This window comes from Podarcis gaigeae (assembly GCF_964106915.1).
Source record: "Podarcis gaigeae genome assembly, chromosome: 2".
In the NCBI taxonomy this organism is placed as follows: Eukaryota; Metazoa; Chordata; class Lepidosauria; order Squamata; family Lacertidae; genus Podarcis; species Podarcis gaigeae.
The window spans coordinates 79,020,861-79,045,972 of record NC_139679.1 but is presented as its reverse complement, the minus strand read 5'-3'; the positions used below and the strand labels follow the sequence as shown (position 1 = coordinate 79,045,972).

Sequence of the window (25,112 nt, the reverse complement as noted above, 5' to 3'; positions counted from 1 at the left end):
CAGTAAACAAACAGAAGAGCTAAAAAGTGCTGGATAGAGCTTTTGTGCCCCTCGCCTGGCTTACTGGGCTCTCGGATGGTTGCATGAGGGCTCTGGAGCTCCCACAAGATTTTGCAGGGCCGTACAAGATCCAGTGTGATCTCACAAGAGCATCCAGAATCCAGCCAGCATGGATATCCCGCCCCCTTTATTTTTTGTGATACGCATTAAGCTGTAATCGAGGAAGTTGTAATCCTACTTCCTAATATTCTATTAGACTATTCTAATATTCAGTCCAAATACTCTAGAAAAGGAAAATAACTTCCTCCCAGTGTGACACTACAACATGACTATCTGACCCTTGACTGCAGAGGTGCATTTCTTAGACGTGGGTATTACATTAGATTAGTTAACATTTCAGTGCATTCAAGCAAAATTCCTACTCCTTTGCCATGAGAAAGATTAAGGAAAGTAAAAATACACTTTTGAGGAAATCAAAGAATAATGCTGTTAATCTAGTTGTCTGCTGGAAAAGCTTTTGTGATTTACTTCAAAGTAGTCTATATAAAATATACTTTCCTTTTTATAAGATAGATGAACTGAAGCTGAGAATAAGTGGATTTTATGCACCCAATAAAGACAAAGCATAAGGGAAATTAATGGAGCAGACATTTGTGTTACCATAGGGACAAATACAAAAGACTTGAACAAGCACAAGGAAGTCAATGGAATTACTACAAATGTTAAACAGTCACTGAATAACCATCTATGTCAACATCTTAGTTCATGATGAGCCTAGACATGGCTTATCCTAGCTACAAATCAATGGATTTTTAAAAAAAATCTATTTAGAATTTTAATACTGTAGTCGGAATTCTAAGTCATAAGTTCTGATGCATAGGATTTAGTGCTCAGAAAATGAAGAATTGTATGACAGTTAAAATGCATCTCAGCTCCCTGAGAAGCCCTCTTCTGGGCTGAATCCAGCAGAATAAATCTCCTACTGCTCACTCCTGATAAAATGTGCGTGGGTGGTTATACTACAGCAGTGTCTCTAGCCCTCCCTTCTGGTAAACGCTTCCAGTCATTTTTCTTACACCCACACATGCTCTCTAGCTTCTCACACAGAAAATTAATGACGCCTTTCTGACATTAGAGGTGCAGTAGAAATGGGACCTCTTTTTCTGTGTATGTGCTGTATAAAACTCTTCTGCCTCTGAAGTCCTTAAAATGTGCAGTGTAAGAACATTAATTTCATATTGTCTTCCTAAATGCCAAGCCAAAACTTTGTCTGCTGCTGAACATATCAAGGATTTATAATGCTCTAAATCAAGGCTATTAACCTGTGCTGGCCAAAAGTGAAGATTTGTTTTTTAAAAATGTCACTCAGTAGACAAGAGGGAATTCTTAATTTTCCTCACCATAATATATTTAATATGCTTTTCAATTGCAGTGGTGAACCAGCAGCCCATAGGCTTCATCCCTCTCCCTTTCATTATTTGGCCCACCTGGTATCCCTCAAATTTTCCAGAAGCTTCAGCAGTGGCAGTGGTATCTGAAATAAATCCAGGAGCCACATCTATCGTTTAGGGAAAGTAGGCAAAGCAGTGGGTACCACTGCCGTACCAGACTCAACAGAGAAGGGACTGTCTGCCCTGTGCAGCATTGTGATGGGGAAGCAAAACATCCTCACTCTTTCTCCCTACGAGTCAAACATGCCTGTGTGGAAAGGAGGGTGTATATGGCAACATTTGCTTTGAAGGGATTTCTGCTTCCTCCCTCCTTCTGCACTTCTCCTTTTGGTCAAGTGTTCTGGAAATAGGAAAGCATGTTCCAATCCACTACCCAGCAATAAACGGAGCAGATTGGAACACTCCTCATTGTTCTGTGCCACCAAGTAACTTACCAAGCACATAGCCAGTTCTCAAGCCAGGAGCAGTTCCATATCTCTTTTTATTTCTTCAATTTTTTTTTATTAATTTCCAAAAAAAATTAAACAAACAGACATACAAACATACATACATCCTGTTTAAATCTTAGTAACATTATTAAGTGACTTCCTCAAATCCCCTTGATTGAATTTCATTATATATCATTTTAACAGTTTTCCAAAATCAATTTTCTCAAGAAAATTCACTTAATCACTTAACATCTTTCGTTCTTTCTAATTTAGCTTTAAACATCTTAAATCTTATCCTTACATATTTCAACCCTAAGCCTATCCAATATTTGCAAGTTTTTCCAATTAAATTATCTTGACATATTTAGCTAAATAATCTTTAAATTTCTTCCATTCTTCCTGGTATTCCTCCTCCTTCTGGTCGCGGACTCTTCCAGTCAGGTCAGCCAGCTCTGAAAAATCCATCATCTTCATCTGCCAATCTTCCACTGTTGGTACTTCTTGTGTTTTCCAATTCTTTGCTAACAAAATTCTTGCTGCAGTTGTGGCATACAAAAATAATTTAACATCTTTCTTGGGCAAATCCAAACCTGTCATTCCAAGAAGAAAGGCCTCTGGTTTCTTACTGAATGTATATTTCAACATTTTTTTCATTTCATTATACATCTTCTCCCAGAAGTCTTTCACCTTGGGACAAGTCCACCACATATGATAAAAGGTACCTTCTTTTTCTTTACATTTCCAGCATAGATTATCACTGTTGTGATAAATCTTTGCTAATTTGGCAGTTCCGTATCTCTTGCAGAACCAAGGATTGCTCTCCAAGCAATCTCTCCTTCCCCCTGAAATGGTGCAGATCAGGGTTCATGCATATGCAAACTTTTCATGCAGTTGTGTATTTGCGCTCTGGTCATTTCCACTTCAGCTACAGTCACCACCGGCCTGTGCCCCTCCACACTTCCCCACAAGAAATAAAGTTGCTGCCTGCTTGTGGGGCAGTGAGGGAGAGGGCGACGGCAGTCGGAGGGTGCAGAGACTCTCAAATCCTGCCCAAGGAATAAAACTGATGTGAGCGAGCGAGGGATGGGCAAGTGGAGATGAGCACTCCCCATGTGACGGTTCTGCTGGCCCAGAAGAAGAAAGCCAAAGAGGGTGTGTGAGTGGGGGTAGCGAGACACTCGGAGCGGCCATGCAGTGCCTGGCCTCATCATGACAGTGGCAGCAAGCCGGCACACAGAAGCAATTTCAAGCCGCCTTGCATAACTGAAGGTAATAAGTAAACAATACCGTTTTTGTACAATGTCAGTTTGCTTTTTTAAACGGGAAGCAAAAATATTGTCACAATGCTAATTTTGTTATATACATGAGCATTTCCTACCCTGAATGTACTTCTCTTAGAAAACCCAACGTGCAATAATTGAAATGGCAACCTTTTTCTTTTTACAATTTTCGCCAGCTACGAAAGTTCACACTGACATATTGGATTGTGTCAGCCTTCAGCTTCCATTACATTTGACAGGCTTATTTCTGTATATTATGTTTGCAGAAAAGATGATAGATGACCTTATAAAAACAAAAATGTGGATAGAGAACATTGGGTTTGCTTTTATTATACATGGGAAGACCGGGCGCACAGGACCATTATGTCCAACACACCATTAGAGCAACACAGGATGGTATAGATCAATTTTAAAATTACTTGCTGGCCTCAAAATGTCCATCTGTTTCTTAACTGTTAAACTTTAAATGTATTGTTTTTAATACCAACTGGGACAAATAATGTTAAGTGGGTACTTGTGGCATGTATGTGTGTCCTTTCCCAACACTGCAATTTTTATTCCACTTATTTTGTCCACAGATTAGGTACATTATATAATCATATCAACACTGTTATATAAATTAGGCTGAAATATAATAACATACATCCAAACGTATCTAAAAAAAGCAACAATATTTTATGTTGGTTAATGAGAGCCAATGTGGTATGGTGCATAGAATGTTGTACTTGTACTAGGGATAGCTGGATTCCCAGTCCAACTTCTTTCTTCACTACCATTCTGCTTTAACTTAAGAAACATGAGACAGTCCTCTACAGGTGAAGTGACTGTATCATGTAAGCATCACACAACTCATTCCTAATGAAGCCATTTTTCTGCTCTATCAATGCTGTACTTTCAGGGTTATTACAAATGTTTTGAAGGCAAATGCCTCAAGCGCCTGGTAGGAGGACTTAATTAGACAACAGTCAAAAAGAGTGCTAGAAGGAGCCAAAGCATGACTATGACTAATACTTCCCACATTACCACACTCCACTCAGACTACCTTCAATTTACTGTTTTCCTTGTCAATGATTCAAATGAAGTAAGCTGTTAAACATTCAACTTTTAGAAGTTGTATGTTAGCACTTCAATATACTATTAACAGTTTTAGAGATCCTGAGGACATAAGGCCTTGTTTATTTTTCTGTCTGGGTAATACCTCAAGAGATTTACTGCAAGCAGCTCTCAAAAATGATAAAATCGGTTTTTTAAAACTCAACTTTCTGTGGATGATTGATTTCTTGCAGCAGGAGTGAAACTACAGAGACAAGAAAGATCCATAGCAAATCTATCTCTGTACTACAAAGTCAAAAGGTGGAGGCGACATCATTAAAACTTCCACAGGAAACCTCCACAACTTGAATTGTTTTGCCAAGGAGCAACTTTCAAACTTCACAATAGACAAAAATGAATTTCCAATACCTTCTTGATAAAGAGAAGCTTAACAAATATTAATATCACATTATGTCCAACAACTACAGTGGTAACTCGGACTACAGACACTTCAGGTTACAGACTCCGCTAACCCAGAAATAGTACCTCAGGTTAAGAACTTTGCTTCAGGATGAGAACAGAAATCATGCGGCGGCTGCACGGTGACAACGGGAGGCCCCATTAGCTAATGTGGTACCTCAGGTTAAGAACAGTTTCAGGTTGAGAATGGACCTCCAGAACGAATTAAGTTCTTAACCTGAGGTACCACTGTATTTGTTTAACAGCATTATGAGAGTGGCAGTATTATTTTCACTATCTTTCCTAATGATCCTTAGTAAGAAATTCACCTTTTTCATAGCTGTCGCACATTGGGTCCACAACTTCATTGAGCAATCTACTACAACCCCAAGGTCTTCTTCCTGGTCAGTCACTACGGCTTCAGAAACCATGAGCATATATGTGATTTTTTTGCCCTGACATGTATCACTTTATCTGAATTAAATAATACATTATTTCACCACAACAGTACTTACATAATAAGAATATCAGTTCCACCATGGTTGGCAGGAGTCAGCAGTAATACAGACACAGACATGAATCCACTACTCTGGGCCTTCCTAGCTGTTTGTTAGGCTTGCTCTCAAAGATGTCACATGAGGGTTGCATTTTTAATACAGTGGGCATGCATTTGCAGTGAAAAATGTTTTAAGCATACATGATAGCATGGAGATAACACATTATCACCAATTAGTGTCTGCAGAACAGGCTGCTGTTAAATTGCACAGAAGCGGGGGCCAGTACCCAAAACTAGGAACCCTTATTTGGCAAGACAGTTAGTTTGGTCTGAATATTTTTATGCTGTTTTCCAACAACCAAGGTGAGTTCAAAGCAGCTCACGACAACAATAAAGCATTAACAAATAAAGATAACACTTCCTAATTGAGGGGGAAAATATATAGTAAGTACAATAAATGAATCAAAACAATAAAATTACAATAAATGAGCCAAAACAGAAAAAACACGAAATATGAATCCATCAATCCTCTTCACTTGAATGACTGTTTGCTATCACATCTAAGACACCTGTCACCAAGTGCACCACCTGCTGGGTAACTGCTACTCTAGGCAAGCTGAACTGAAGAGGTCACCCATGCTACAGCAAACCTGGACAGGTAGAAGAAACACCCACAGCATTCTATAGTAGAATCAGAACTATCATACCCTCCAACATTTCTAACATGAAAATGGGGGCCATTCCTCACTCCCCCCCAACCTTCGTCAATCCCACATTTTTTGTGTTCCTGCCTCCAAAGCATTTCCTATAAGAAGAAGAGCGAGTGCCACCATCACTACACCAATGGGAACACAGCATACACACCATCCACCATACTGAGAAAAACCCTTATTCCCTGAGGGGGATATTTGAAAACACACACACCAATAAATAAATTTTAGAAAGGTGCAAGGTTAGATGTGGGCACACAAAGCATCCCCCCCCAGTCAATACACCTTGTGGTCCATTCCCTCCTTCTTCCCGTCCCGCGTGGCCCTGCCATCTGCCCCTCAGAGCTGGTGTATCACACAGGGCTGGGCCCCTGCAGCTGCTATGAGCTGTCCAAGAGAGGAGAGGCCACAGGATGCTCCCTCGCAGCAGCCACCCCTGCCACCACTAGGGGAAAGTGCTGGCTCATCCTCTTTCCCGAGCTTGGTGGCAGCAACACTGGTGCAGGAAATAGGGACATTCTGGGATCAAATCAGAAGCCGCGACGGCTTTCATAATTCTGGGACTGCCCCTGGAAAATCAGGACACTTAGAGGATATGAACTATTCACTTAATTTGAAATTTTATCTGAAAACAACATGCACTGATTTATTTATTCACCTCCACTTTCCAGTTACAAAGTTTGAAATGAAGCACTAACGTTTTACAATTATTTGTAGACTGTCAGAAATCAACCTTGTGCTTTAGAGATAATACTATTAATCAAGTATTTAAACAGGAAACAATAAAATAACTAAAGAAACTCACTCTCTATATGCAACTCCCCTTTCCCAAGACAAGGTCAGAGAGTCTAGACTGTTGTGTACTGTAAGAAGATGGTGAATACACCACCCCAAAATAGCTTGCAGGGGTAATAATTTAAAATGAAATCACTTAGAAGGGTACACACACATTTTGCTTCAGAATTTTCTAGTAGGGCTGGAGGGCAAAGAAACAATTAAGGAGAAAGGGCCAAATCATCAAAGGAAGCAAAGACCTTCAGATGGCTGAATGTGGTAAAAGTGAAGGAGTAAATATATAAAGGTGTGTGAATGTTATATAAAAAAAGGTATACATGGATATAGCGATTGTTTATGACTAGCCATATTCTGATAAACCAGCTGAGGGGGATATTATCAAGGCCTTTTAAAAGAAGAAGCAAAAACTCAATAGTACTCAGATGCTTGACAGTTGAAGTACCCTGTATTTCTGGAGATTCTCAATGAAGCTTGATGGATCTTGTTCAAAATCAATATTCATTTATAATGACATCATACTGGCTCTCATTAACTACTGCAAATTGGACTTGCCCAGGTTGTTCTGTTGCAGTTGGGAATTTAATTGACTGTACAATGTTGCTTCTCTATGCTCTAATATTGGACTATATTTTACCTATTTAAAGTTTATTGTAATGAAATCATTTTATAATTTCCATAACGAATGAAGTGTACATGCCCCTTGAAAATAGATAGCAAAGATTAAAGCAAGTTGCTCTGCCTCAGATCAATTAAGGTACTTATAAAGCGATCATTTAGCAGCTGCAAAATGAGCATGGCCAATACAGGACCTCAGTCAATGAGTAAAACAAGGTATGGTTTTTAAAATACTTTTTACTTGCTCTCATAGTAAGCCAATTATGGATGCCATAATTAGCAATATTCAGTTTCCCAATCAGAGCTACTTCTTTTCTTCCCACAGCCAGCTGCCTCAAGTATTCTGCCCATTCTTTACCCCTTTCTACGGCTTACATTATTCTACCAGGACTAAGAGACAGTTGTCTTTAGCATGCCCTTCCAGGGCACTTGGGCCATGGCATCTGACTAAGTTGACATGGTTGACAGTAGGCCTGATCATGGTGACAGCAGCCTTCAATCATGTGGATAATCCCAGTGTTAATGCCCCACCACAGGTCTAGGCTTAATCACAACATCAGAGGCTACAGACTCCTGCTTCTACCTCACCATGCTTAGTTTTATGTTACACAAATAGCCTTTAATATGTGCACGCAGGGGGGCATGTGTGTGTGTGCGCGCGCACACACACGCACACACACACTGTACTTTATATTAAACAAAAATCAATGTCAAATGCATTTGTCATTGTTTCTTAACTGTTGCTTTGTTGAGGTCTATATGACCCCAATACATTTAAATATATATTTAAAGTAATGTGCTATTTGCAGACACAGGAGTCAAGTTGAACTGCAGTCCTTTAAAGACCCTAATCTAAGGATATTTGCCAGAATTTATTTAACTTCATGAAGCAATTGCCTGCAGTATTACAGGAATATCACACGTCGTAATGCTATTGCAGTCAGTCAAAATCACAATGCCCAAATTTTAAACACCTTGCAGATATTAACAATAATCACTTAAATCACATATACACTAGTGGGGGGGGGGAGATCGTTGTAGAGGTCTGTATTTATTTTCTTCCAAGAGGTAAGGTGTTGTAGAAGAAAGCATTGGAAATTTATGATGTTGTTGTTGTTTAGTCGTTTAGTCGTGTCCGACTCTTCGTGACCCCATGGACCAGAGCACGCCAGGCACTCCTGTCTTCCACTGTCTCCCGCAGTTTGGTCAAACTCATGTTTGTAGCTTCGAGAACACTGTCCAACCATCTCGTCCTCTGTGGTCCCCTGCTGCTTGTGCCCTCCATCTTTCCCAATATCAGGGTCTTTTCCAGGGAGTTCTCTTCTCATGAGGTAGCCAAATTATTCGGAGTTTCAGCTTCAGGATCTGGCCTTCCAGTGAGCACTCAGGGCTGATTTCCTTAAGAATGGATAGGTTTGATCTTCTTGCAAAATTTATGATATTTGCTTTAATTACAAATATACAAACCGAATGGAAGATGGCAGGATCCCCAAGAACATACTCTACGAGGGAGCTGGCATCAGGCACTAGGCCTGTTGGCAGACTAACTCTGTGTTACAAAGCTGGCACTGTAACTCTCCCATGGTTTAACTTTACCCCCAACTTTACATCCATTGTCTCCCGAGACAGACGGATACCAACGACAAGCATAGCATAAGTGGAGGTATAGAAATATCAGACAGCTGAACTGCCACCCCACATCAACCACAAGATGCTTTCATACTTTCACTCAGAGTTCTCTCTCTTCCTCTGTCTTGGCCTCTGTCCCAAATGTTGTTCCTGTTCACACACACACACACACACACACACACACACACACAGACACAACCTGCCTTTAAATTGAGAGGTTGGGATGTGTTACCTTCCCCAAACTTACTGGCTTTCCTATTCCAAATGCCCAGAAAGATCTCTGTATAATAAACTGCTAAAGATTACAAACCGGAAATCTATGTAACAAAATGAATCAATAGAAGGTACCTATTTGTATGGGAGAGACTAAAAACCTGGGAACAAAAGTCAGGGTTTGTTTGTTTTTTTAATTTCCTTGTTCACAGAATTTATATAACACCTGTCTGCAACATAAATATGTTTAAAAATACAGAACAGCCATTTAAGTGACTGGCTACTAAAGAGATACTTTAAACCCCTGGTCTTCAACTGGTGGGTTTGTGGGCTAGGGGCTTGTGGCCTGATCCAACGTTGGTCATAACAGGAGTACTACCACCATGCAAATATATGCTAAAAGATTAAGAAACCTGAAAAACCCGTAACCCAAAAAAACACAACCTGAAGCGGCTGTAACCCGAGGTATGACTGTACCTGCTTTAAACAACTGCATAGGTCTGTGGACATATTTTTTTTTTAAATCTTCAAGCAACGTCTGAAAGTCAAAACCAAGGATTCCTGCTGGATCTCTGCTGGGAGAAGGGCTCAGGTTTCATGGACTAAAATTGCTCTGGGCCTTGTATAACAGCTCAGGTTTTGAACCTGGCCCAGCAGCACGGGAGCAGCCAGTGTAGAAGTTTTAACAGAGCTGTTACATGCTGCTAGCCGTCTGCCCCAATCAGCAATCTCGCTGCTGCTGCTGCTGCTGCAATCTGCACCATCTGGAGCTTCCAGATCAGGCCTGAGGGCAGCCCCACATAGATAACATAATAACACCTGACCTTCCTGCCATGACATTGGTATCACCAGGAGCCGCAATAGAGTTAGATACCCCAATGATAGTACGCCTGATTGCTGCCCTTTAGGAGCCCAATAGACAGCCAGGTACATGGTTTCCATGCGTTCCTCCTGTGCACACTACAAGGAGCTCTATCACACTGGGCTTGCAATATCTGTGCAGCCTCACAGGAAGCTGCCTTCTGCCAGAAGGCCAGAATGACTATGACGCTCCTATACAACACATGTCTTCCAGAGTGCTTGATTTTACAATGCTTCAAAACTGCAGCCAGCAATTAAACCAAATCTCTTTCCAGAATATTTTTTAAAGGACCAAATGTGAAGAACTCAGATTATTTCAAGCCAAGGACAGCGGCTATCTACACTGCATCAATTCTGCAATGTTTTCTACACAACCATTACGTAAAATAGCAGTTTACATTTGTAGTACTTCTGGCATAAAATCCTGTCAATCATAATGCTCTGTAAAATTACATATATGCACATCCATCAAAAGGTTGATGGATTCATACCTCCAAGGGATTAAATGTTAAAGAAGCGATTTAATACTCCAAAAAGGTATGTTTAAATTATAAGGCAATTATCCATTTGCACCTAATCCATCTTGCTGCTTCCAGAAATAATATCCATGTTCTACAACCTCCATCTATGAAAGCACCAACAAAAAATTAGGAAGTTTTCACTATAAACCAGAATTACTATCTTGTACCAAAAAAAGCAAAACTGCTTATAAGATATAATCAAGCTCTGTATACAGGTTTCTCATTCAAATTTATTTTTGTTATTTCTTTTTCTGTTTATTTGCTCTGCTCACAAATCTTCAGAAAATAATGGTTTCAGATGCTTTACATGTGCTTCATTTGATATTTAAACTTTGGGAAGAAATGCAACCTTTGTTATAGAACATCTTGTCTTTAACAAAATGCAGCATATTTTTGGGGGGGATTAAGCTCCTGCAACTGTAATGTTAATGTTGTTTTCCAAATATTGTTGCACAGTGGTTGGAAGCCTGAATGTATTTTAATACAATATAATATAAATAAAATCATGTTTTATGTAGCAAAATATGAGTGCTAATAATGACATTAGAATGTCAATAATAACAACAGAAAGTTTTCTGTAACCTTTTTTGTTGCTAAATAAGAAAGTGGCTATATTGATCTCTTTTAAAAAAAACCTGGCTTGGTGCCGAGGGCCTTCTGGCAGTTCCCTCACTACGAGAAGCCAAGCTACAGGGAACCAGTTAAAGGGCCTTCTCGGTAGTGACACCTGCCCTGTGGAATGCCCTTCCACCAGATGTCAAAGAGAGAAGCAACTATCAGACTTTTAGAAGACATCTGAAGGCAGCCCTGTTTAGGGAAGCTTTTAATGTTTGACGGACTATTGTATTTTAATATTTTGTTGGAAGCTGCCCAGAGTGGCTGGAGAAACCCAGCCAGATGGGTGGGGTATAAATCATCATCATCATCATCATCATCATCATTATTATTATTTAAATTAAATGGGTAACATTTTGGCTAAACAAGCAAACTACACTAGAAGCTGAAGCCTGAACCTTTCAACCCAATGGTTTGTCCTCTAACCTTTTCAGACCCAGAACCCACTTCTAACCAAAACAAGCATTTGGGTATCCATTTCTTAAGTCTTTTTGAACATACCTGGCAGTAGTGCTCCTGCTGCAATCTACCTTGGATTGGGCTGTGACCAGTTAAGAGCAGTGTTCTAGTTTACTATGAAGCCAAATTGGATTCCTCTGCTGCTATTGCAATTCCTTATTAGTCAACATTTTCATCACCTCATTTACCATTATAACCTTGGGCCTTCAGTTGCCCACTACTGCTATTATGGAGAAACACGTAGACGAAGGAAGTACTGAGAAGGAAAAGTCACCCAGGCAACTATCTGCAAGTTTTGCCTACTAATAGTAAGGCCTGCCCTGCAGATGGGCAGTGTACTGTAGCTTCTGGAGCACAAACAACAAAACCCAAGGGGTAGGGGTTTGCCCAAGACTGGCTATACCTAGTTCTAGGTGCTAGGAAGAGCTTCGCTCTGGCTCATCCTAGAATAAATATTTGCAGGGGTAGGAGTTTAGCTTCAAGACAACAAACCTCTCAACTGTACTGCCCAAATTTAGGCCTATAAAACTTGAGACAAATGAGTTACCCCCAATTCCAAAGCTGATGCTAAACATTTTCTTCTTCTTTTTCTTTGCTTTCGCTTCTGAATATGAATCTTAAAAAGACAGCTGTGCGGTTGAATACTCTCCCCATCTAATTTCTCATTGATATGCAAAATCCTATGTTTTGTTTCTGAGTTTTAGATATAGAACTTTCCCCGTTTTCATCAATTATCTGCTCTCTTAAATATAAAGTTGTGATCTTGGAAGATTCGTAGCAAACTCATTTTGAGAGCTATAGAACAAACTGCTTGACAATTGTGGTAATAATAAGCTTTTGAATTACTATGATTTCTTCTATACTATATGAACTGGTGTGAACTCATTTTGCACAATAGAATAGGCAGGGGACAAAATCAATAGTTTTCAGCATTGCGATATTCAAAAATTGTATTTGCTGAGCCTAAGTAACTACTGTAATCCAAAGAAAGCAGGTGCAATGTACAATCCATCTAGTACCTTAGCTATAGCTCAGAGCATGAGACTCTTAATCTCAGGATTGTGGGCATGAGCCCTACACTGGGCAAAAGATTCCTGCAATGCAGGGGGTTGGACCAGATGACCCTCGTAGTACCTTCCAACTCTACAGTTATAATTGTATGTATATATAAATAAGCAAGACATTAATGTTTGTAGAAATATGAATATGGGCATGATGTATTGATTGGAAAGACAATTTTGAATAATAATTATCATGGTGCCGTGCCAGCATGCTGAAATCTATTCTAAATTAGTTTATTACTGAAGAAAGAAACACATGTTTATATCCAACAGTGACCATTCAAGATAAAAACAGTCCAATTTTCATTTCCTTAAGCTCTCATCCCATGACTGCATCCTTTTGGCAACCATTGACAGCATTACAGTGGACGCTCATGTTGCAAACGTGATCCGTGTGGGATGCACGTTCGCAACCTGCAGCATTTGCAACCCGCGTCTGCGCACGTGCAGGTTGCGATTCGGTGCTTCTGCGCATGCGCGACCGCAGAAACCCAAAAGTAACCCATTCCAGTACTTCCGGGTTTCAGCGGTCCGTAACCCAAAAAAACCTGAAGCATCTGTAACCCAAGGTATGACTGTGCTTTAGAATACCACAACCAATTTTCACATGGTAGCAAGAATGAAGCAAATTTTTGTTTTCACAGTTTAAATAATTCTGGTGACCATATATCATAATTATCCTGTTTCTTCCTGCACCTATACTCAGATTGATAAAGTATGAGCAGCAAAATTCTTACTTTTATAACATAGCAAGTACTCCCAGCTATTTGTCAACATAAACTATGTGTATAGTTAGGCACTTATTTAAAAAAGGGAAAAGGAAACTTTTTCCAAAATACTGACTAAAGTAGGATGGAAATGGAGAAAAACCAAACTGCATTACCAAACTGCTCTTTCCAGACTCTTCACGGGAGGAAGCAGAAACACAAGGTGTGAAGAAGCACAAACCTCTGTCAATTGTGGCACATTGACTATAATTATGTAATAAGCTGAGGTAGAATTGGGATATGGCCTGCTGATACCACATATACCGTACTCTCAAAGTGAATGAACAGTGAATCTTATTGTGTAGTTATCCTCTGTAGTTCTCAGGAACAGCAGATCTAAGTTCAGAGGTATTCTCTGAAGAGAACCAGCCTCAGCTGGAGTAGAAAAGCTCCAGATACCCACACACACACCTGCCTCTTTACCTATTGAATATTATGCTGACAGACTTGCTCCTGAGCAAGGAATCAAACCCAGTGCTTGAGTGATACCATTCCTGTAGATGTACCCCACACTACTTATACTGGCAGATAACCATACCTGGTGGGGATTCTCTCTTTTATACAACACTTAGGAGGACAGAAATTGTCTAAGTGTTTTTACCTGGCAAACCTAGATGTACCGTAGGTGCTTTAGAATTAGCAGACCTCTTATCACATTGATGGGATAAGAACAGTAGATTCAGAGACCAAGATGCACAAGTCTAAGGAACTAATTTACTAATTTTGAATGCAAGATAAAATAGTTCTGACCTTGTAACATAAATGTTCCTACTGCATTATCTAGATATGCACACAAAGAGGCTTCACCAGGGGCTAATGTTGTTAAACAAACCAGTTGTAGCTGCTGTCTTATTCTAACCCAAAGAGAAAAGATTGTAATAAATTAAAATATAGTTTCTTCTAATTTGATCCTTATGGTCAAACAAACTGATACTCATTTATGTTTACTATGAAAATATATTTCCTAATGAGACAAATGCATTCCATGTAATATGCAATTTCATTTCTCCATTACAAATCTAGCAAATCTTCATAAGTTTTTCTACAAACAGAACCTCTGCCTTAAAAAAAGCCTTCCAAATAAAGAGCTTAAATAGAATAACTCAGGTACATAAAACAGACATATTTAACAGAGGAACACCATAGCTGACATTTCCTAAACCACAATTTATTATCTAGATCTGGAACAGAGTGTTCCTTTAACCACATATTGGTGAATTATACTATGATTGCCATAAAAAGAAAATCCAGTGTACCTTGGAATCTATTGTAATAGAGATATGAATTTTGAGAGATTTTGAAAATGGAAAACATGTATAGCAGGAGGCAATACTCAAAGGTACATAAGCTTCACTAGTCTGGTGGGGAAATGCACATACTGTGTTGCTGCCCAGAAACCAAAGGGATATGCCACCTTGGGAAATGTCTGACAGTTGCTGTCACTGAAGCAAAAGTACCCAGGATTTGGTTTACTGGTTAGACTATCAAACCAAGGCCCCTCTAGCCTAGCATCTCATTTTCAACAGGCAGCCATTCAAACATCTTTGGAACATCTTAAGCAAGGCATGAAGGATCTCCTTTTATTTGTCCCTAGCATTTAGTACTCCAAATGCTAGTCATGAAAGCTCCATTTAACTGTCATGGCTAATAGCCATAAATAGTTCTGTTTTTTAATTTATTCATGTTTATAAGCCAGTTGCTATCACCACATCTTGTGGTAGCACATTTTCCTTTAAATTCACACTATCATTTTGAGTTAAAAAGTAAGATTTCTTGCTGTGAGCTGTATTAGTTCATTATCTAGAACTATCATTTGCACATAATACCAGAGGGGGGAAAGCAAGGCAAGATAATCTACGGTAAATCAAATACTAAACCATTAACTGTTTTTGCTTTAATTTCCACAATAACCGTATTACACAGTGCAGGCAGATAGATAGATAATGAAAGATGGGAACAGTTGCATGTTCAGTGCTTATCACTGTTTTAAAATCTCTATTAATTTTCATGCACACCACAAGCATCCAAAGTAGCAGGAATGTTAGAGTATTGCAGCAAAACAGTGCTGTGATCCTATGCATGTTTAATCCGATGTATACCCCACTGAGTTTAAAGGCATAATCCTAACAATCTACTCAGAAGTAAGTCCTATTGAATTAAATGGAGCATACTCCTAGGTAAATTGGATTAGATTTGCAGCCTTACTACCAGGTAATTGTATATAATCCTATTCACGCTTACTAGGAAGCAAGGACACCATCCACAGTGGAGATTATTTCCAAGTGGACGTGCATAGCACTGGATTATCATGGTACTGTAAAGACTAAGACATTTATTGAAACATATGCTTTCGTGACTAGAGTGGACACATAAACATGGCTGCCAGGTACACAGGAAAGGCATGCTATTTAAAGTGTTGTACAAAGCAATTGTTTGTGTTATAATCTGCAGCACATTTGACCTCATGGCCAACAATGTATAAACATTCTTTCTTTTTAAAAATACATTACAAATCCTTATATTCCACAGAGCTCCCATTCATCTTTCATTTAGATAGCTGATCAGATCCACACCTGTCAGCTTCAGTAATAGTGCCGCATCAGGTACTCACAGATCATTCCCCATGTTCACTATGTAAATATTTTCCAGAGCCTCAAGGAAAACCGTCTAGCTCCAAAATCAGGTAACTGAAAACTTCTCTTGACACTTTACATCCAGGTTGGTTATTTTTTTGCTGTTGTAAGACCTCACCTTTTCACATCCCTTTTGTAAACTGAGGTTTAATATCTTGTCGAAACAATGTACAGTACAATAAAATTGCTTTCACACAGGATACATGCCAGTGATCTAGCAGTCACTATTCATATTTTGTGGAAACAACTATGATAAATAGGACTAAAATCTGAACACTCCAGATCTGATGAAGTTACCCTCATCTATTTGGAATGAATCTGATAAAAGCTTGTCTCTGTTCAAATAGAGAGCATGTTCACAATATTTAGGCAAATTGTGCATAGTGCTTTAAAAACTTGTATCTGGGAACACACCAGTCTCACACGCCTTGTCTCACAGGTTCCATCTCTGGTGTAACTAAGCGCCACAGATACATTTGCAGGGTTTAATGAACACTTCCCTCAGCCCCTGCAAAAACCTTGCATGGCATCTGTACACAAAGGCCGCCATGGGTGATGGTACTGGTGTAAATTCACCGAGTGTGTTGCGCGCTGGGAAGCTGCAGTCAGCTGGAAGCTCCCAGCACATGTACTCCCAGCCAAATATGCACATGCATAATAGCGGCACGTGACAATCTACAGGCAGGTCCGTTGGCTCCCCCCCCCCCCCACGTTGAAGGTTGGGTTTTGTTTTTTGTTTCTTTTGCATAGAGAGCAAAGGTGGGAGGTGACCCTTTCTCTGCCGTTTCAGCACACAGACAGCCCACCTTTCCCATAGCCCTGTTGCTGCCTCAACCCAGCGGCATTCGGGTGTCCCCCCCCCTCGTCCTCCCTGCAGCCCAATGGGGCGCCCATGACAAGCATTTTCTCCGCGCTCCTTCGAAGCCTACGGGCTTTTCTCCAGCGCACTAAGGCACGGCTGTAGCGCCTACTAGGGCTTGCCCTGTTTTCCCGCCTTCTGCCACTCCGAACCGGGTGGGGTGAGGAGAGGCACCAATCCTGACACTTTGCAGCCGGGGGTGGCGGGGTGGTTGAGGGAAGGAAAGAGCACCTTACCAGTCCGTGTGAGGCTCATCGATGACCAGGAGCAGCTTGAACTTTTTGGCAGCCGCCGAGGAGGACGAGCCGGCGTCCACCAAGCCCGCCGAGGCTGCCGTCTGCTTCACAGCATTGGAGAGCGAGCTGAAGAAGCTGCTGCCCACCGACTGCTGCGGCTGCTGCTGGGGCGGCTGCTGGGGCGGCGGCGCTGCCGCCGGCTGAGGCTGCCTGCGCTCCGAGGCCGGGGAAGCCGAGGCCGAGGACGACGAGGAAGCAGGCGCCGCCGCTGCTGTCGCCGGCGGGGGAGGCTGCTGGGGCTCCGGCCGCTGCAGGTCGGTCATGTAGCCATTGGGCAGGTTGGCGATGAAGCTGCTGTCCGAAAGCCTGCGCCGCAGAAAGTTCATCATTTGGCCGCCACGAAGGGGAAAAGGAGACTGGCTGGAGGAACAAAGCCTGGCTGGCTGGGCGCTCGGCACGCCGCCGCCTCCTCGCTGGGTCGCGCAGAGGAGGGAAAGGGCTGCCTGCCTCTCGCTTGCACAGCGCTTGGAGCCGTCGGCTGCTGCTGCTGCTGCTGCTGCTGCCGCCGCCGCCGCTGCTTCTTCCGCGCTCCTCCCGCCCTCCGGTCTCTAGGTGGCAGCCGCCCAAGCCCGCTGCTTCTGCTGTGAATGTGAGGAGGCAGAGCCGCGGAGGACGCCCAGCCGCTTCACTGGCGAGATGAAAGGGGGACCCTCCGACAGGGCGGCGGCGCTCGAGGGCTCAGCGCCCACTAGCGCTCATTTCGGCGGGAAAGCCCTTCGCCGTCCCGGTCTCCCCCGCCCCGCCTCGCCTGCCTCCCCTCCGGAGCACGGGAAAATTCTCTTCAAAACAACCCCTCCCATCATCTGTGCTTTACCTCAGGGAGAGATGCTGCCAGTTTCCTAGGGAAAGTTTCCTTTACAACTGGGAAAAAAATCTCCCCGCAAGAAAAACCACGGGGAAGCCAGCCAGCCACGCTTCACTGCAGAGCATTTACTGTCATGGGAACACGATGTTCTCAGGTACATTTTTTTGACGTGTGGCACCATCAGCATGAGGCAAGGCCGGCCCACCCACAAGGCAAGGTGAGGCAACCGCCTCAGGCGGCAGGATCCACAGGGGCAGCAGATTAGACTCCTGTATAGATATTTATTCCCTCCTTCAGGGCCATCTTATCTATACAGTGGTACCTTGCGTCACATACGCTTCAGGTTACAGACTCCGCTAACCCAGAAATAGTGCTTCAAGTTAAGAACTTTACTTCAGGATGAGAACAGAAATTGTGCTCTGGCGGGCGGGGCGGCAGCGGGAGGCCCCATTAGCTAAAGTGGTGCTTCAAGTTAAGAACAGTTTCAGGTTAAGAACGGACCTCCGGAACAAATTAAGTACTTAAACCGAGGTACCACTGTAGAGCGCTAGGGGACCAGTAGCTGAGGCAGCTGGCCCGCTCCACCCTCGTGCGCTCCTGGGAATGGCGGGCTGTTGAGAGGCCCACCCAGTGCACAATGCTCAAAGGAGGTGCCCAGTGGCTGCCCACCCCACCCCCAAGGCGCCCGGCCCCAGCCTTGCTCTGAGGCGGCCAGCCAGGCCTGTTCTGCCATGCGCACCTCACCAGCCTGCCCAGGGCACACTGCCCAGCCGAAGAGGCGCTCGGCCTTGCTAAGCCGCCACCTTGGGCTCCTCTGTTGCCTCTGAGGCTGCCAGCCAGGCCAGTTCTGCTGTGCGCGCCTCGCTGGCCCGCCCAGAACACACTGCCCAACCAACAAGGCGCTCAGACTTGCTAAGCCACCGCTGCCTTGGGCTCCTCTGTTGCCACTGAGGCACCAGTAAGCTCTGCCGTGTGTACCTCGAGGGCCCGCCCAGAATGCACTGCTCAGCTGATGAGGCGCTCGGCTAAGCTGCCGCCTCGGGGTCCTCTGTTGCCACTGAGGCGGCTAGCCAGGCCAGTTCTGACGTGCATGCCTTGCCAAGGGAGAAATTCCTAGGGAAGGCTTCATTTACAACTGAAAAAAACAAAACCTCCCTGCAAGAAAAAACAGCTGCAAGAAAAAACAGTGGGGGCATCCCCACTTCTCACCAGACTGCTGCGACCTCCCTCCAGCCATTTGGTAAGGAAAGCCATTTACACCAGCCATCCTTCACTGCAGAGCATTTACTGCCATGGGAACGGGACGTTCTCGGGTACATTTTTTTGATGTGTGGCACCATCAGCATGAGGCAGGGTCGGCCCACCCACAAAGCAAAGAGCTGAGACCACCTCAGGCGGCAGGATCCACAGGGGCAGCAGATCCCACTATAGATCCTTATTCCCTCCATGTTCCTAGTGTACATCTTCACTCACTCCTCCTTCCCTGGTAGGAAGAGGGACACTATTTTGCGGTTTGCCTCAGGTGCTAAAACGTCTTTGACCGGCCTTGTCAGGGTACATTCGTACAGTTCTGTCAATGTTATTTAATGGTGTCATTTTTAAGTAGTACAGCTAGTGCAGGGGTGGCCCGGCAAAACAAGAAGGTAATGCCTCACCTGGTTGCTGCCACTCCACAAAAGAACCTCCCAAATGGGAGTTGCATGGCTTCTCTCTTATGCACCGGTTCCAGTGGTGGCCCGCCACAACCACAGGAGAAGCGAGGATGACGCTTATCGGCCCACCCCATTGCCAGAAAACTGAGAAGTGGCAGCAGCAGCAGCATGTTCTCACAAGAGCTCACCAGATCACCACTGCCACCAGTTTTCCAGCAGCCAGTGGGGCGCCCATGGGGGTTACCACCCCAGTGGGGTTCTGTTGCCTGCTTCAGTGTGCCTCATGGATGGGACTTGAAAAAGTGCTTTTCTGTATGTGCATGGGCAATCACTTTTAAATGATAGGCTGCTTCTCATTAAGGAATAACACAAAGAGAATGAGAGAGAACAGGAGGACATGGAAGGGGCAAAGCGCATTTTCCTCAAGCTGATGGCCAGTTCAACAACCTATCTCCATAACTGAAGGGTTGGTCATGTTGTCATAGCAGCAGCCAAGTGTTGGTGCTCTCCAGCAGGGGGTGGGCATTTCCCCCACTTATTCACCTGACTAGATACAACATCATTTTGTAAGCAGAACAATAGGAGAGCTGGTTTGTGTGAGAGACTGAGTGACAATGGGAGCTGACAAGACACAGGCTTTTCACTCCAGAAGCCTAATAAGGAGACAAGGTTTGTTGGAGTGTTAATGCTGTGCCCCCTTCCCCCTGCTCAGGGGAGATAGATAGATCTGTAAATTAAATTGTGTATCCTAAAGACACCATTGACCTTCATTCCACTGAAACTGGGTAAATGCTGGAACCCCTGGAGTCTTTTGCCACTCAGAAATTGGGATGCAAACAACAATATGATAAATCATCAAGTTTTGTTTGCTAAAAATTAGTGGCCATTGCAAATGTGGGAATAAAACAGTTCATACACAGTTAAGGTGACTGAGTATAGCATAAAAATGGACATAGTAAAATCGCCTGCATAATATGTAACATTTTGAAAGATAATTTTATGCCAGAGTAATATGTGAGCCATTAAAGCAAACATAGCAACCATTTATTATTTAGGCTGCACAATAACACAGTTCTTTGTATGAAATATTTAGCTCCACCGGATGCCAAATGAATGATTTTTTGTTTGTTTGTTTTCACTCAAGAATTACATTTCAAATGTTCCCTTCAGATATCTGTAAGGAAAAAATACAAATAGCAATATGACACAGGTTTATATAGTGAAAACTGGTAAATCCCATCTATCACTATGTTTCTATTGTTAGATTCCTAGCTGAGGGTACCAGAATCTCATACTTAGCTATAAATTCCTGATCAAAATTGAGAGCTTGGCAAAGGAATGACTGTGAGACTGCAGTCTGAAGACATCTGCAGCCAAGTACTGTGCTGGGGGAGTTGGGGGGTTGCTGGTTATATATGACATAGTGAATGGACATTGTAACACAGCGAGCCAAGATGACCAAGCACTTTGCTACTGCAAGCACACAATATCAAATCCAAGGAGTCAAACCTATTTAAAAAGGCTGGATAAACAGAAAATGTGGGGTTACTTAATGCATTTTAAGCCAGAATTTATAACTACGTTTTCACAATTTTCCAGTCACTATTCTTATTTCCTTCTGGAAAACCTTGCTTACCTGATCCATAAGGGTAGCCATATAATAACTGGGAGCAGGTCTTCCAGGACTGGCAGCCAAGATGGATGCACCTGGATATCAAGAAAATGTTCAAGAAAAGAAGCAAAAACTATGGTTATCACAATAAAAATAACTTTTTGGCCCAAAAATACTTTACAGGCCACATAGCGTTTACTGGACATTTGTTGATGCTACACAGTGTGAAGTAAATATGCTTTTCCTAAAACAGCATGTCAGCTATCAATGTCTATTGACCCATTTGATCATGATGCAGCACCAGCCAGACTCTATAAACAACTAGCTCTGCATGTAATCAAAACGACTACAGGAAGAATTTTAAAGCAGTAACCATATGGTAAATGTGAATCCACCCAAAGAGCCAATCAGAATCACTCAGTCTTGGATTCTATATGGTGGTGTATATTCCTTGCAATTCACTTGCAGGTTGATCAGTCACCACCAACAACTCTATTAGTATTTCTGAGGGTAGAGTTCTGGTCTCCAGCTGACATTTTACTCCAGCGATCACTGCTAGTATGCTAACATTTTTGTTAATGCAAGCCTGCTTTGTTGTTTTCTTTCCTTAGAGTGAAATAGTTCTGTTCAAATGACTAAACTGGTGTAACTTGCATATCTGAATGATCTGATCAAGTCAAAATGAGGATTTGAGTTTACTGCACATCAGGTGCAGATGTGTGGCAGAATGTATAGTTACAATTGTAATTCATTAGGGTTCATATTTGAGTCTGTTATTTGACTCAGCTGTGCCACTTTCCACCCAACAAAACTGTTAAGTGTATTTGGAAGTGGAAATTAGCAAAGTTTGGAGGTGATTTGGGGAATCAGCTAGCCTCATCAGAGTTGTAAGTCTGCCACAGCCTCATAGTTAATGGAGAAGAAGACCTTCAGTGCAGTTACAGAGTGCCAGCAACCACTTGCAGGGGACCGAAAGAATAGCAATCCAAAGACTGGAGAACTGATTCAATCATAAAGCAAAGAAAGAGCCGATCCTCTTGGGAGGTGTTCCAGGAGATTTTGTGCAAGACCACTGTGCAATAGAAGATGTGTGATGGAGAACATGTCTACTCACAGAAGTTTCTCAATTCTGCTGTTTGACAGTTATTTATTATTTTTACCCCATGCTTAGGGCAGTGTATACGACTCACCCTTTTGTCATAAAAATTCTTTGTGATATGATAGGCTGAAAGACAATGACTGATCTAAAGTCACCCAGCTGAGTATAGATTGAACTCCTCATTTATATTCTGACAGTCTAACCACTCCTACACATTGACTCAATATATTTTCTCAACCTAATTATTGCAGTACAGTGGTACCTCGGGTTAAGAACTTAATTCGTTCTGGAGGTCTGTTCTTAACCTGAAACTGTTCTTAACCTGAAGCACCACTTTAGCTAATGGGGCCTCCCGCTGCCGCATGATTTCTTTTCCCATCCTGAAGCAAAGTTCTTAACCCGAGGTACTATTTCTGGGTTAGTGGAGTCTGTAACCTGAAGCATCTGTATCCTGAAGCGTATGTAACCTGAGGTACCACTGTACTTAGGTATACATTCCCATATATGGGAAGGGCTAAATACATTCTGTGCATGTAACAGCAAAAACCAGGTTCAACCCCAGTATCTCCAGGTAGAAAAGTACTGTCATTTGCAGCCTGGGGAGCCACTGCAAATCAGCGTAGGGCAATGCTGAGCTAGATGGCCCAGTAGTATGACTCCATATAAGGCAGGTTTTCTAAGGCCAGAAACAATATTATCAAACATTAATTCCATCTATGGAGGACAACAATTTGGGTTATTGTTGCTGTTAGTTCTGAAGAAGGGCTTTCTAAATAGGTAAATGCTAGCCTAATTCAAAGAACAAGCATTTCCTTCACAAGAAGAACACAGGAAATACTTTGCAGGATCATACCAGTGTGTACATAATAAGCCGTTAAGAAGGTCATATATATTTAGATATGCAGAACTTCATGAAAATAGACTCATTTAATTAAATGGATGTGACTGAAGCTCACTAATTTCAGTGGCTCTATTTTGTATAGACATGAATTGGACACAATCCACATATTCTAGTAATTTGTTTTCTGATTTTTAATTTAATATAGGAGTAATAGAAAATATAATGATATTATTAATAAATATCCTATTTTAAATTATTATTTAAATATTTTTAACCTTTTTATATTATTTGATTTATTTTTTTGTTCTGCTGTTTTGTCATTTGCCACCCTGGACTCTTTTGGGAGAAATGGCAGGATAGAAATTTAATAAATAAATCATATTAATAATTATTCTATTTTAGAAAAGAATAGGCACAACTAAAGAAATATAAGCATACATTTTAATGTGATTGGGTGCTGTCCATGGTGCTACACAGTGGAACATAATGTTTCTTTTTCATTTGTTCTGAAGCTACAGTGCGGATTTTGGCTTAATACAGGCATAGGCAAACTCGGCCCTCCAGATGTTTTGGGACTACAAGTCCCATCATATCTGGCCACTGGTCCTGTTAGCTAGGGATGATGGGAATTGTAGTCCCGAAACATCTGGAGGGCGAGTTTGCCTATGCCTGACTTAATAGGATAAAAGCCAACACTGTGGTGTTTTATGATGTTTTTAATCACATCCGGAAAGCTAATAAGGCTACTAGCTGCAGTGTTGTAACCTATATGCTGGCCAAACTAAAACAGTTATACTCCCATGTATCTTTCTTCAAAAACTTATTGTCTTTCCTAGTCAAAGTAGCTTGTCTTGTAATTTTTCATGTGTATGTAACATCACATTTAGGGATCTCTCTTTCATCTAGTAAATCCTATTTTGATGAGTTTGTTAAGTTTTAATCAAGCATCTCCAAGTGGTAGTAAATAAGATTGCAATGTAAATACTCCTTTTGGGCTACATTAAAAAATGTTCAGTGATAACACACAAGTGTATGGAAAATGTACAACTAATTACATTTTCTGTTAAAGTAAATTATTCCAGCAATTTCTTAAGTTTGGGGTTGGTGACAATCATTACATAGCCAAATTAGTGCCTTTACTCAATTAGTACCATCCATACAAGGGTATTACAAGCTATGGGAGAGCCAAAGGATTGTTGTTGTTTAGTTGTTTAGTCGTGTCCGACTCTTCGTGACCCCATGGACCAGAGCACGCCAGGCACGCCTGTCTTCCACTGCCTCCCGCAGTTTGGTCAGACTCATGTTTGTAGCTTCAAGAACACTGTCCAACCATCTCATCCTCTGTCGTCCCCTTCTCCTTCTGCCCTCCATCTTTCCCAACATCAGGGTCTTTTCCAGGGAGTCTTCTCTTCTCATGAGATGGCCAAAGTATTGGAGCCTCAGCTTCACGATTTGTCCTTCAATCCCCCTTCATGGATCACTGCCTTGCCGTGGCAAAGGGGCTTGAATAACTCAGAGAAGTTATGAGCTATGCTGTGCAGGGCCACCCAAGATGGACAGGTCATAGTGGAGAGTTTTGACAAAACGTGATCCACCTGGAGCAGGAACTGGCAAGCCACTCCAGTATCCCTGCCAAGAAAACTCCATGGACAAAGACAACAGGCCAAAGGATTACAGATGTACAAAAAATCGGGGGGGGGGGGACTCCTGATGAGAGGGGAAGAATATTAAGCATTTTGTCAGATACAAGGAAAAGGAGCACTCTACACTGCAACATTTTGTTATAGATTCCATACATTGTATGATAATCCCCAAAGGTTTGGATTCCAATTGCACACAGCAAGAGGTAACTCTCTGCTCACAAAAAACTGTGGAGTTCATAGCAATGTACCAAATAAGAGCTAATCATGTGGAATTAAAACT

General features: G+C 42.1%; 2 protein-coding genes and 1 long non-coding RNA gene across 5 annotated transcripts in view; 1 reads left to right on the top strand and 2 right to left on the bottom strand.

Annotated features, from left to right (window-relative positions):
• SYN2 (synapsin II) overlaps positions 1-18,052 on the bottom strand; it is a 148,990-nt gene extending 130,938 nt beyond the window's left edge. The window contains exon 1 of the mRNA XM_083726815.1: positions 17,121-18,052. Coding sequence (XP_083582941.1) covers positions 17,121-17,509 — 389 coding nt within the window. The 5' untranslated portion in view covers positions 17,510-18,052. The remainder of the gene's footprint in view (positions 1-17,120) is intronic.
• Positions 17,596-25,112, top strand: part of TAMM41 (TAM41 mitochondrial translocator assembly and maintenance homolog) — a 138,350-nt gene continuing 130,833 nt past the window's right edge. Inside the window, exon 1 of one of the 3 annotated variants that reach the window (XR_014561215.1) lies at positions 17,596-18,139. The gene's annotated coding sequence lies outside the window, so the exon portion shown is untranslated. Of the gene's footprint in view, positions 18,140-19,073; positions 19,226-25,112 lie in introns of those variants that run through there. The other 2 variants (XM_083726861.1, XM_083726863.1) reach the window with 2 other exon arrangements.
• The window catches only part of LOC310838928, a 106,433-nt gene continuing 101,881 nt past the window's right edge, over positions 20,561-25,112 (bottom strand). Inside the window, exons 3-4 of the long non-coding RNA XR_014561220.1 lie at positions 21,274-21,344; positions 20,561-20,811 (exon numbers count right to left, since the gene is read on the bottom strand). This is a non-coding gene — a long non-coding RNA (uncharacterized lncRNA). The remainder of the gene's footprint in view (positions 20,812-21,273; positions 21,345-25,112) is intronic.